General features: G+C 44.9%; 1 protein-coding gene across 1 annotated transcript in view; it reads left to right on the plus strand.

Moving 5' to 3' along the window:
• LOC144486490 (NACHT, LRR and PYD domains-containing protein 3-like) overlaps positions 1 to 14438 on the plus strand; it is an 81037-nt gene that overhangs the window by 7364 nt on the left and 59235 nt on the right. Inside the window, exons 2-3 of the mRNA XM_078204534.1 lie at positions 10908 to 11002; positions 12133 to 12296. Of these exons, the coding sequence (XP_078060660.1) occupies positions 10939 to 11002; positions 12133 to 12296 (228 nt within the window). The 5' untranslated portion in view covers positions 10908 to 10938. The remainder of the gene's footprint in view (positions 1 to 10907; positions 11003 to 12132; positions 12297 to 14438) is intronic.

The raw sequence follows: 14438 nt of genomic DNA on the forward strand, positions 1-14438 counted from the left end.
AATGTGGGCAAGTGTGAGGTCATGCACTTCAAGTAGGTGGAATCAAAAGGCAGATTGTTGTCTAAAAGGAGACAGACTGCAGGTGAGTAAAGTACAGAGAGATCCAGGTATTTCATTACATGAATCACTAAACGTTAGCTGGCATGTCCATCAAGGGGCAACAAGGTTTTGATTTGATTTATTATTATCACATGTATTAACATACAGTGAAAAGTATTGTTTCTTGTGCACCATAAAGACAAAGCATACCGTTCATAGAGAAGGAAATGAAAGGGTGCAGAATGCCGTGTTAAAGGCATAGCTTGGGTGCAGAGAAAGATCAATTTAAAGCAATGTCCATTCAAAAGTCATGGCAGCAGGGATGAAGCTGTTCTTGAGTCGGTTGGTGCATTACCTCAGTCTTTTGTATCTTTTTCCCGAGGGAAGAAGGTGGAAGAGAGAATGTCTGGGGTGCAGTGGGGTCCTTAATTGTGCTGGCTGCTTTGCCGAGGCAGCAGGAAGTGTAGGCAGAGTCAATGGATAGGAGGCTGGTTTGCGTGATGGATTCGGCTTTATTCACGACCTTTTGAAGTTTCTTGTGGTCTTAGGCAGAGCAGGAGTCAAACCAAACTTTGATACAACCAGAAAGAATGCTTTCTGTGGTGCAATTGTAAAAGTTGGTGAGAATTGTAACTGACATGCCAAATTTCCTTCGTCTTCTGATGAGGCATTGGTGGGGCTTTCTTAACTATAGTGTCGGCAGAGGGAACCAGGACAGGTTGTTGCTGATCTGGACACATGAAAAATTGAACCTCAGGATCCTTTCTACTTGCCCAGGTTGCTGTAGACAGCGGCACGTTCTCCTCTACGCTTCCTGAAGTCAATGACAATCTCCTTCATTTTGTTGACATTGAGGGAGAGATTATTGTTGCCGCACCAGTTCACCAGATTTTCTATCTCATTCCTGTACTCAGTCTTGTCATTGAGATCCAACCCACTGCGGTGGTGTCATTGGCAAACTTAAAAATCGAGTTGGAGGCGAATTTGGCCACACAGTCATAAGTGTATAAGGAATATAGTAGGGGCCGAGAACACAGCCTTCTGGGGCACTGGTGTTGATGAAGATCGTGGAGAAGGTGTTGTTGCCTATCCTTACTGATTGTGGTCTCTTGGTTAAGAAGTTCAGGATCCAGTCGCAGGGGGAGGAGCCGAGGCCCAGGCAACTGAGTTTGGAGATGAGTTTTGTCGGAATAATGTTGTTGGAGGCTGAGCTGTAGTCAATAAATAAGAGTCTGATATAGGTGTATTTGTTATCTAGTGTTCCAGCGTTGAGTGCAGGGCCAGGGTGATGGGGTTTCCTGTGGACCAGTAGTGGTGGGAGGCGAACTGTTGTGATCCACGCAGTTGGGAGGCTGGAATTGATGAATGCCATGACTCGCCTTTCGAAATACTTCATAATGATGGATGTCAGAGCCACTGAATAATAGTCATTAAGCATGCTGCAAAGCTTTTCTTTGGTATTGGGATAATGGTCGTTTTCTTTAAGCAGATAGGGACCTTAGATTGTTGTAAGGACATGTTGAAAATGTCTGCGAATACCCCCACCAACTGATCTGAGCATGATCTGAGTGATTGTTCCGGTACCCCATCCGGCCCAGTCGCATTCCATCAGTTGACCATCGAGGAAGCTGCTCTCTAATCTGCAATGATCACCTCAGATACAGCTGGTACAATGGTTATAACACTGCTGTCTCATAGCACCGAGGAACCAGGTTCGATTCCCGGCTTGTGTGACTGTCTGTGCGGAATTTGTACATTCTCCTCGGGTCTGCATGGGTTTCCTCCAAGTCCTCCAGTTCCTTCCCACACTCCAAAGATGTGCAGGTTCTGTTGATTGGTCATGCTAAATTGCCCCTTCGTGTCAAAGGGATCAGCAGGGCAAATATGTGGGGTGACAAGGATGGGTGGGATTGTGATTGGTGCAGACTGGGTAGACTGAATGGCCTCCTTCTGCACAGTAGGGATTCTATGAGGTGTTAAGAAGGAAAATGGCATTTTTGCCTTTATTGTAAAGAGCTTGTTTAAAAATAGGGAATTTCCACTTTCTTTCTGCCTAAGATGGAGTCAGCGAGATCAGACAGTGTGTCATCCGGGGAGGATGGAGGCAGTGAGATCAGACGGTGTATTACCTGGGGAGGATGGGGGCAGTGAGATCAGACAGTGCATATCCCAGGGAGGATGGAGTCAGCGAGATCAGACAGTGTGTCATCCGGGGAGGATGGAGCCATTGAGATCAGACGGTGTATTACCTGGGGAGGATGGAGGCAGTGAGATCAGACAGTGCATATCCCAGGGAGGATGGAGTCAGCGAGATCAGACAGTGTGTCATCCGGGGAGGATGGAGCCATTGAGATCAGACGGTGTATTACCTGGGGAGGATGGAGGCAGTGAGATCAGACAGTGCATATCCCAGGGAGGATGGAGTCAGCGAGATCAGACAGTGTGTCATCCGGGGAGGATGGAGCCATTAAGATCAGACGGTGTATTACCTGGGGAGGATGGAGGCAGTGAGATCAGACAGTGCATATCCCAGGGAGGATGGAGTCAGCGAGATCAGACAGTGTGTCATCCGGGGAGGATGGAGCCATTGAGATCAGACGGTGTATTACCTGGGGAGGATGGAGGCAGTGAGATCAGACAGTGCATATCCCAGGGAGGATGGAGTCAGCGAGATCAGACAGTGTGTCATCCGGGGAGGATGGAGCCATTGAGATCAGACGGTGTATTACCTGGGGAGGATGGAGGCAGTGAGATCAGACAGTGCATATCCCAGGGAGGATGGAGTCAGCGAGATCAGACAGTGTGTCATCCGGGGAGGATGGAGCCATTGAGATCAGACGGTGTATTACCTGGGGAGGATGGAGGCAGTGAGATCAGACAGTGCATATCCCAGGGAGGATGGAGCCAGTGAGATGATCGTGTCTAACCTGGAGAGTGTGGAGTCAGTGCAATCAGACAGTGTGTAACCCAGGGAGGATGGAGCCTCTGAGATCAGATAGTTTGTGAACTTCATGAATGTGTTGATGAAAATACAGTAATTGAAACATTTCTAACACTCCTGTTGAATCTTCTTTTGATGTCAGGTAGGTGGGCTAATCTAGGTCCAGGCAACGGGAGTTTGAGTGGGTCGTCCAGTTACCCATCGACTGCAGCTATAAGAACATGAGAACTAGGATCAGGAATAGGCCATCTGGCCCCTCGAGCCTGTTCCACCATTCAATAAGATCATGGCTGATCTTTTTGTGGTCTCAGCTGAATTTACTCACCCACTCACCATAGCCCTTAATTCCTTTTATTCAGAAATGTATCTATCCCTGCCTTAAAAACACTCAATGAGTTGGCCTCAACTGCTTCACCGGGCAGGGAATTCCACAGATTCACAACGCTTTGTGTGAAGGAGTTTCTCCTCAACTCAGTCCTAAATCTGCTGCCCTTATTTTCAGGCCATGCCCCGTAGTTCTAGTTTCACCTGCCAGTGGAACCAACTTCCCTGCTTCTATCTTATCTATTCTCTTCATAATCTTATATGTTTCTATAAGATCATTCTTCAGAATTCCAGTGAATACAGCCCCAGTCTACTCAGTCTATCCTCATAAGCCAACCCTCTCAACTCTGGAATCAACCTAGTGAATCTCCTCTGCGTCCTGTCAATATGTCTTTTCTCAAGTAAGGAGACCAAAACTGTACAGTGTTCTAGGTGTGGCCTCACCAGCACCTTATACAGCTGCAACGTAATCTCATTGTTTTTAAACTCCATCCCTCCAGCAATGAAAGACAAAATTTTATTTGCCTTAATTACCTGCTGCACCTGCAAACCAACTGCTAGTGATCCTTGCATAAGGACACCCAGGTCCCTCTGCACAGCAGCATGCTCCAATTTTTTACCATTTAAACAATAGTCCATTTTGCAGTTATTCCTATCCAAATGGATGACCTCACATTTACCAACATTGTACTCCATCTGCCAGACACTCGTCCACTCACTTAGGCTATCTATATTCCTTTGCAGACTTTCAGCGTCCTCTGTGCACTTTGCTCTGCCACTCATCATGGTGTCAGCTGTGAATTTTGACACACTGCACGGTCCCCAACTCCAAATCATCAATGTAAATCGTAAACAATTGCAGTCCCAACACTGATCCCTGAGGCACATCACTAGTCACTGATCGCCAACCAGAAAAACACCCATTTACCCACACTCTTTTCTTTCTGTTAGTTAACCAATCCTCTATCCATTACATTACCCGTAACACCGCACACCTTTATCTCATGCAGCAGCCTTTGGTGCGGCACCTTGTCAAATGTTTTCTGGAAATCCAAATACATCACATCCACAGGTTCCCCACTGTCCACTGAGCATGTAATGTTCTCAAAAAATACCACCATCTTAGTCAAACATGACCTGTCTTTCATGAACCCATGCTGCATTTTTCCAATGGGACAATTTCTATCCAGATGTCTCGCTATTTCTTCCTTGATAGATTCAAGCATTTTCCCGACCACATAATGCATTTGCTATTTTCCCCACCATCTGTTTTAGTACCCTGCGATGCATTCCATCAGGGCCAGGACACTTGTCTGCCTTTAACCCATTAGTTTGCCCAACATACCTCTTTTGTGATAATGGTAGTTTCCAGGTCCTCCCTGCCATAGTCGCCTTGTCATCAGTGATCTGGCAGCTATGTTCCCTGCCAGGTGTGCCTAGAATGGGAGAATGCGATATCTCCCTGAAACATAAAAGCTTTCCTTACCTGGTGGAGAGGACCAGAGTGTGTTTGAACTCATTTCATCGTATTTTGCTTTGTTTAAGTTTTCTTTGAGATTCTGCTCATTTTTAAGAAGCCACATTTGAAGTTATCCCTTTGTTGATCTGGTCTATTTTGTTAAGATGCATGTTGCAAGATGCAGAATTTCACTGGCATTTCAATCTCTGAGCTTTTCCCTCGCATGCCAGCGCTCCACAGTCTCAGTCACCTTGCAGAAATGTCCCTCCTCATTTTAGCAAAGAACAGAAGGTTTTCCTGTGTCAGCAGCTGCTGCACCCCTTGGAGGGAGAATAGGGAGAGGGAAAAGGTGAGAGAAGAAGGGAAAGGGAGAGAGGGAGTGAGAGGTGGAGGTGGGAACCAATTGTGGTTTTGAGTGGTTAGAAAAACAAATTGTGCAAATTTATGGTTTCTGAAATTGATAATTTTCAGCAAACTGAGCAGTGGATGTTCGGTGAATTATCAACCTGGTAGATTGTGTTCAGTAACGGGTGAACAATCATCTCATTGAATGAAAATGAATGTTCACTTACTCCTCTTCCTGTAAGTTTGTAAATCCCTGGTGTGGTTCCTTGATGGGGTGAGGTTCCTCAATTAACTCCTGCTGATGTTGGAACAGAGTCTGATCAATGAAAAGTAATATTGTCCCACACAATTGGTCAGAGCAGTGGAGAATGGGAAAAGTGAATGGGGAAGATTGAAGAGAGAGGGAGGGAGTCAGTCACAAGGTGTTTGGAAGGAAAGGAGGGAGGAACTCCTTGGTGCCATGGACACCAATGGATCTTGGCACAAGGACAATGAAAAGATGAGGCTTTATCAATTTCCGTTTAAAACTTTCCTCTTTGAACTGTTCTCTCTCTCTCTCCGCCTGAACTGTTACCTGTTTCTTTCTCTTATTTTTCTGTTCTGTTTTTGTCTCATATTTTCTGGATTTTGTTTTGTGTCAGTCAGTGACCAGAATGAGACTGAGCTTCCTCGCTGTTTAAGGGAGGGTGATTGACACCGAGATCCATCAATCAGAGAAGGGGAAGCATCGAAGCCCCGGCCTTGGTGTTAACGGATGTGCACGGACCATCATGTCCAGCACTATGCATGCGCATGACCAGAGTGCCCTCCAAGCTTGCACCGACCATGCTGTCTGAACTAAAAAAAAAACTACTCTTCTGGGGGCCATATACCTCTATCCCCATCCTATTCATGTATTTGTCAAGACGCACAAAGAACAAAAATTACAGCACAGGAACAGGCCCTTCGACCCTCCAAGACTGCACCGGCCATGCTGCCCGACTTAACTAAAACCCCCTACGCTTCCGGGGACTATATCCCTCTATTCCCATCTCATTCATGGATTTATCAAGACGCCCCTTAAAAGTCACTACCGTATCCGCTTCCACTACCTCCCCCAGCAACGAGTTCCACGCAACCACCACTCTGTGTAAAACATCTGCCTCGTACATCTCTCTTAAACCTTGCCCCTCGCACCTTAAACCTATGCCCCCTCGTAATTGACTCTTCCACACATGGAAAAAGCTTCTGACTATCCACTCTGTCCATGCCTCTCATAATCTTGTAGACTTCTATCAGGTCTCCCCTCAACGTCCATCACTCCAGTGAGAACAAATCAAGTTTCTCCAACCTCTCTTCATAGCTAATGCCCTCCATACCAGGCAACATGCTGGTATATCTTTTCTGTTCCCTCTCCAAAGCCTCCACATCCTCTGGTAGTGTGGCGACAAGAATTGAACACGATATTCCGAGTGCAGCCTCACTCGGGTTCTGTAAAGCGTCAACATGACTTGCCAATTTTTAAACTCAATACCCTGGCTGATGAAGGCAAGCATGCCATATGCCTTCAGGACTACCTTCTCCACTTGCATTGCCACTTTGTGACCTGTGTACCTGTACACGCAGATCCCTTTGCCTATCAATACTCCTAATGGTTCTGCCATTTATTGTATATTTCCTATCTGTGTTAGACCTTCCAAAATGCATTACCTCACATTTGTCCGGATTAACCTCCATCTGCCATCTCTCTGCCCAAGTCTCCAACTGATCTATATCCTGCTGTATCCTCTGATGGTCCTCATCCCTATCCGCAAATCCACCTACCTTTGTGTCATCCGCAAACTTACTCATCACTCCAGTTACAATTTCCTCCAAATCATTTATAAATTACAAACAGCAAAGGTCCCAGCACTGATCCCTGAGGAACACCACTTGTCACAGCCCTCCATTCAGAAACGCACCTTTCCACTGCTACCCTCTGTCTTCTTTGACCAAGCCAGTTTTGTATCCACCTTGCCAGCTCACCTCTGATCACATGCAACTTCACCTTCTGCACCAGTCTGCCATGAGGGACCTTGTCCAAGGCCTTACTGAAGTCTATGTCGACAACATCCACTGCCCTCCCCTCATCAATCATCTTCATCACTTCCTCCAAAAACTCGATCAAGTTCGTGAGACACGACCTCCCCTTCACAAAACCATGTTGCCTCTCACTAATATGTCCACTTATTTCCAAGTGGAATAAATCCTGTCTCGAAGAATCCTCTCCAATAATTTCGCTACCACTCATGTAAGGCTCACTGGCCTGTAATTACCTGGATTATTCTTGCTACCCTTCTTAAACAAAGGAGAAACATTGGCTATTCTCCAATCCTCTGGGACCTCCCCTGTAGCCAGTGAGGATACAAAGATATCTCTCAAGGCCCCAGCAATTTCCTCTCTTGCTTCTCTCAGTATTCTGGGGTATATCCCATCAGGCCCTGGGGACTTGTCTACCTTAATGTTTCTCAAGAACCCCAATACCACCTCCTCTTTGATCTCAACATGACTCAAACTATCTACACATCCTTTCCCAGACTCATCATCCACCAAGTCCTTCTCTTTGGTGAATAAACCTTGAAAGTCACTGTCGTATCCACTTCAACTACATCCCCTGGTAGCGAGTTCCAGGCACCCACCACCTGTGCAAAAAAACTTGCCTCGTACATTTCTTTTAAACCCAGCCCCTCGCACCTAAAACCCATAGCCCCGAGTAACTGATTCTTCCACCCTGGGGAAAAAGCTTCTGACGCAGCATCAACACTGAATATATCTGGGCGATTGTGCTCTGAATACAGAGAGCATTATAACAGAGTATGTTTGGGTGATTATAGAATCATAGAATCCTACAGTGCAGAAGGAGGCTATTTGGCCCATCGAGTCTGCACTGACCACTATCCCACCCGGGCCCTATCCCCACAACCCCATGCATGTATCCCAGCCAGTCCCTCTGACACTAAGGGGCAATTTAGCATGGCCAATGCACCTCACCCGCACATCTTTGGATTGTGGGAGGAAACCGGAGCGCCTGGAGTAAACCCACGTGGACATGGGAAGAATGTGCAAATTCCACCCAGACGGTGACCCAAGCTGGGAATTGAACTCTGGTCCCTGGCACTGTGAGGCAGCGGTGCTAATCACTGTTGCACCGTGCAGATTCTGGTCTGAATACGGACAGCATTATTACAGAGTATATCAGGGTGATTCTAGTCTGAATACAGACAGCATCAAAACTGAGTGTTTCTGGGTGATTCTAGTCTGAATAGGCACAGCATTATAACACTGAGTATACATCCTGTTACTGTTACATTTTTCAAACACACGCTGTTTCTGTACATCTATCCTCAGCTCGGAGAGCAAATAGCCAATTTCCACTTTTCACCCAAAATGTGAACAGACCCGGGACAGAAACATGGGGAAAGTAGTGAAATATCAGACGGTGTGTAACCCGGGGAGGATGGAGTCAGTGAGATCAGACAGTGTGTAACCCGGGGAGGATGGAGTCAGTGAGATCAGACAGTGTGTAACCCGGGGAGGATGGAGTCAGTGAGATCAGATAGTGTTTAACCCGGGGAGGATGGAGTCAGTGAGACCAGATAGTGTTTAACCCGGGGAGGATGGAGTCAGTGAGATCAGACATTATGTGACCCTGGGTAGATGGAGCCAGTGAGATCAGAAAGTTTGTTAACTAGGCAAGATGTAGTGATTGAGATCAGACAGTGCCCAACCCGAGGAGGGTAGAGCTCATCGTTATCATTCAGACAGACACAATCCCAGGTTGAGGGTTCAAAATATCGGAATCTTCCTCACCATGTGGACTTGCGTTGGAGGGATGTTGCAAGGAGCAATCACTTAGAGCTGTCAGTTGCTTCTGTTCACACACATTCGCAGTTCTTGCTTCATTTGAGGCATTTAGGATTCCATGGAACACTTTTACGGGAAGTTCTCCTTGACTACACACATTTTCTGAAAAGCATGTAACTTAATTTTTGCAGTTCTGCCCCCTGTTTCCGATCTCGGTGCACCCACAGTAGATGAAGCGAAGGGGGGAGTGGTGGAAGTGAAGATGGGGAGGATGTGCAGTAACAGGAGGGAAGCCCCTCCCGTTCCTGCTTTGGCCTTGTAGGCTATTACTGGCTCCAGGAAGACCAGATTCGATAGGGTTCTCCTTCAGATAATTTACTCATTTTCTGTGGCCAGGTTTACTGCTGGTTTCCCTGGAAGGGGAGCTTGCCATGTCCACCGGCACGAGCGAGAAATTCCTTCCCTGGAGGGCATTGCAAGGTCTGGGATCGAGATTGAATCTCTTTACAGAGATTGTGTTTTGACGTTTCAATTTTCTCCTGATAGTCTACCTACTTGATGCCATATCCCAAGGTAAGTAGTACAAGGAAGGACACCCAGAAACCTCACAGAAATAATAGAAACCCCACAGTGCAGAAAGAGGCCATTCAGCCCATCGAGTTTGCACCGACAACAATCGCATCTTGGACTTATCCCCACAACCCCACGCAGTTACCCCATTAATCACTCTAACTAACACATCCCGCCACACTAAGGGACAATCTTGCATGACTAATCAACCTAAGCCACACATCTTTGGACTGTGGGAGGAAACCGGAGCAGCCTGAGGAAACCCACAATGATACGGGGAGAATGTGCAAACTCCACACAGACAGTGACCAAGCCGGGAATCGAAGGCAGGTCCTTGGAGATGTGAGACAGTAGTGCTAGCCACTCTGCCACTATATCTCCCAATGCTAAACCAGTTTGTTCAGATCCATAGCTCTTAATTAAAGAAAGGGTTCCACAGGCTGGAAGATGTTTGGGATGAGTATTCCAGAGTGTAGTCTCTTGGCAGCTGAAGGCAAGGGGCCCATGTGTCGAAGAATCCAAATAAGGGCTGGTCAAACTTTCAGGAGTGCGGAAATATTGCCAACATCTAAGGCTGGACTATAATATCTGGCTGGGACGTGTGAGTCAGTGGATATATTTGAAAAGCTCGATTGAGGTTCCAGATGGTGTACAAGGATCTAGGGTTAATGAGACATGGTGCAAGTTAGGATACAAGAAGCCAGTTTCAGGGCAGTTAGTAAGATCATCTTGCATGTGTAACACTTTTTAAAATTTGCTGACAAGCAATATATTTATGAGAAACAGATAGCCCACTGGTGGGACTCCAGAGAATGGGATAGGGAAGATAAACCAATGCCAGTGATATGTGCTCTGCGATTTACTGGATAAGCAAAAAGACAGGGATAATTTCCACCCAGCTGGAAGGCAGTGAAGAGGATGATCATGTGATCAACTGTGCCAAAGGCTTCAGAGACGTAGAGTCGGCTGAAGATACTTCACTGACCATTTTATTTCTGCTAGAATGTAATGTTTGACTTTGATAAGAGCTGTTTCAGTATTGTGGCATAGGTGGAAACCTAGTTAGATGTATTCAAACAAGCTCCAAGAAAGTTGTGTCTACATTTAGCAGGTAAAGTTATGGTCATGTGTTTTGGAGAAAAGGGAGGCTGGACATGGGCCAGGGATTTTCAAGGGCAAATGAGATCAAGATGATTTTTTGAAGAGGCAGTACCAACAGTACCAAGGTGGTGGGGTCACCGTCAGATCTACCAGTTATATATATCTACATGGTGTTTGTGAGATTGTAAATATCAAAAGATCGTCCCCATATAAAATTTGGAAATCACGTTGCTGCTTAAAGATACAAACAAGGCATTTTCACTTCACAGTTTCCATTTAACCCTGCTGTGGATTTGTTTATTTCAGAGCACCAGAATCGAAAACACCTGTCACAAAAATGGCTGAAGGTTTCAACAGCGGAGTATATCCAATATCTTCAAAAAGATTGACATTGGACAATGGTAGGTTCAGAAAACACTCCCAAGTTTTCACCGTCCTGTTAATGAATCCAGACCTCATTCATGAACCTGCAGTTCACACAAGGAACAGAGAAGAATATAGCAGCAGCAAATTATAAACCAGTAAAGCTGATACAATGAAGTTGTGCTGAAAGCAATGTCTAGTGCATGTCGATAGGCATTGCTTACATAGACATCCAGCAGGCATTTGGACAGAGTTTCTTAAAATGTCTGTCATGCAATTGAAGGCACATTTTTGACCTCATTGTAAAATTGGTGGAAAAGCAAGCGATAGAGATGAGGTAAATGGACATTTAGGCTGACTGTCAGGATGCAACTTGCTGTGTTCCAGAAGCATCTGTGTTAGGCTCACAATTACTAACCAAATTTATTGACAGCCTCGATGATGGAATAAAAAATTGGATATATAAAACTGATTATGACACAAAGTTATTGAAACATCGTAGTCAGTACAGCTGGCAATATGCAAAGAAATATCAGTAAATTAAGTGAACTGGCACATTTGTGGCAAATAGATTAAAATGCAGGCCAATATCAGGTCCTTCACTTTCAATAAGGGATAGAACAGGGCCCTTTCCAAATGTGGAAAACCTAGAAACTTGGAAGCTCTACAGAACCTTGAGAATCCCTGAATATAGATTGTTAAAATATCGTGAAAAGGGAGCAAAAAGTAAAACAAACAATTTAATGTTGGATTTTATGTCCAGAGAACAAGAGCATGTAGGGATAGAAGTGATGTTACAAGCGAGACAAGCTCCTGAATAGACCAATCCCGGCTGTGGCGATTGCAGTTAAAATAAAGGCAAAACCTTTCCGGAATGAAATTGGAAAATGCTTCTAAACGCAAAAACATTTCCTGCAAAAAAGGTAATTGATATTGGTAATTTAAAGTGAATTGCTTCTTACTAACCAGGGGTATGAAGTGATTTGGAGGTCAGCTGGATATATGGGTTTTATTCACAAATGAGATAAATATCACAAATGTTTTCTGAAAGATAGTTGATAACATGGCTCACATGACATTTCAGTGGGTTGTTTTAAGTTTACGGGAAATTAAAACAGCCTATATAGGAACTCATTGTGTTTCATTTTTTTCCAATTTCTGTTCACAGATCCAAACTCTAAAATCACTGAGTTCTTGACAAACTGTGAAGATGACCAACTGTTGCTGTTGACCAAATTCTACCGGGACAGACTAGAACAGGCGATTGAAGGAGTGGCGAGACTCTGTCTGATGTTTACAGCATGCGATCATATTGGTGTGAAAGAAAGTCATGTAAGTCCAGGATATAGTGGGTTTAGTGATTTTGTCCATTTTCACATCGCAGACCTGATGAAATTAGAGGAAGAATAATTTGCTGAACAGTAAGAAGCCATGGTCTCTCTTGCTGCTCTCCTAAAAAGACAACTGTTCCAATACAGCTACAATGCTGGCAACATGGAATACACCCAACAACGTGTAAAAAAATGTCTATCCCATTTGCCCAAAACAGGACAAATCCATATGGAAAATTTGCACCCCACAAGCCTCCTCCCACTAAGTGGCAGAGATAAAATGAGTAATTACCAGTGACTTAAAGTTGCAGATACTTTGCAGTATGGGACGGCAAAGTGGCACAGTGGTTAGCATTACTGCCTCATAGCGCTGGGAACCCGGGTTCGATTCCTGGTTTGAGTCATTTTCTACGTGGTGTCTGCATGTTCTCCACGTTTTAAAGTTTATTTATTGTTGTGAAAAGTAGGCTTGCATTAACTCTGCAAAGATGTGACTGTGAATATCCCCCAGTTGCCATACTCCAGCGCCTTTTCGGGAACACTGAGGGTGAATTTAGCATGGCCAATGCACCTAACCAGAGCACCCGGAAGAAACCCACGCAGACACTGGGAGACTGTGCAGATTCCACACAGTGACCCAAGCCGGGAATTGAACCCAGGTCCGTGGCGCTATGAGGCAGCACTGCTAACTACTTTGGAACCGTGCTGCCGAGTTTTTGTGTGCGTTTCCGTCGGGTGTTCAGCTTTCCTCCGACAGTCTGAAAGACGTGATGGTTAGGTGCATTGACCATGTGAAATTCTCCCTCAATGTACCTGAACAGGCGCTGGAGCGTGACAACGACGGGATTTCCTCGGTCACTACATTGCATTCTTAATGCAAGCCTCTATGTAACATGAATAAATACACTTTAAGCATTTAATAACATGATAATTGAAGTTCCTTTTAGGTACTGCCAGTATCACTTGCCTCCTGATCTCATTAAACCCTTGGTCCATTCATGGACCAACACGAGTGTCTGCCTCTGACGTCACAACATTATTTGATTGAACTCTGTCATGGAATGCTAAGGCGATAGAAATGAATGGGAACTGCGCTAAATCTCTGCAATGGCTGCAGTCATACCTAGCACAATGATAGTCATGATTGTTCGAGGTCAATCATGGCAGACCCATGGCCCTGATACTAGAGTTCCTCAACGTCCTGTGTTCTCTGAAAATATCTCCAGCTGTTTCATGACCTATCTGCTATCAATTGGTCAGAAGTGGAGGTGTTTTAGTATTGATTTTAAAATGTACAACTTAATCTGTAACTCCTCAGATATCAGGAACGGGACAATATCCAGTCTAGTAAATGGTCAGTGATATTCCTGCCACACAACTCCATCCCTGTTTGACACTAAGTCACATTAGCATTGCGGAAACCCCCTTCAACAACCATGAGAGTTACAATTGAAAACAAACTCAACGAGAAGAGTCAGAGGCTGGGAATTTGCTGCAAGGCTCACTTCCTGAATTCCCAAAGTCTGCAAATAATCCACAAGACAAAAATGGGCAACGTGACGGAATACACTTCACAATCATGGATCATTGTGTCCAACATTATCTAAGCAGCTAAACACTATCTAGAATAAAGCTGCCCACTTGATTTGCATGGAATTTGTTCTTAAAAATATTTCCTCCCACGTCACAATGTCAGCATGTGCACCTCGTAAAAGATGCACTGCAGCAAATCACTAACACTCCCTTAACAGAACGTCCAAAGCCTACGCCTCTCCCACCTTGAAGGACAATGGGTGAAAGATAGGTCCGGTGTACCCAAGAGCTACTCATCTAGCCCCTTCATCCAACTGCTTCCTTCAATAATTATTTTGTACTGAGGCATCTTCAATTACACAATCGTATAAAAATATTTTGTGTTTAAAAATTGTTTTTCATGTCGACCAAGCATCTCCAAACTCCTTGTTTTCAATGAAGTAGTTTTGAGTTGCTGTCGTTGTATTATAGGAAACATGTCAGGCAATTTTCAGACATCAAATTCCCATGGGTAACAATGTGATAATGAACATATAATGTATCTTCTTACGATGTTGATTGGGGCATAACTCTGACTCTTTTCTAAAATGGTGTTGTGCGACATTTTTCA

This window comes from Mustelus asterias, unplaced genomic scaffold (assembly GCF_964213995.1).
Source record: "Mustelus asterias unplaced genomic scaffold, sMusAst1.hap1.1 HAP1_SCAFFOLD_366, whole genome shotgun sequence".
Classification (NCBI taxonomy): Eukaryota; Metazoa; Chordata; class Chondrichthyes; order Carcharhiniformes; family Triakidae; genus Mustelus; species Mustelus asterias.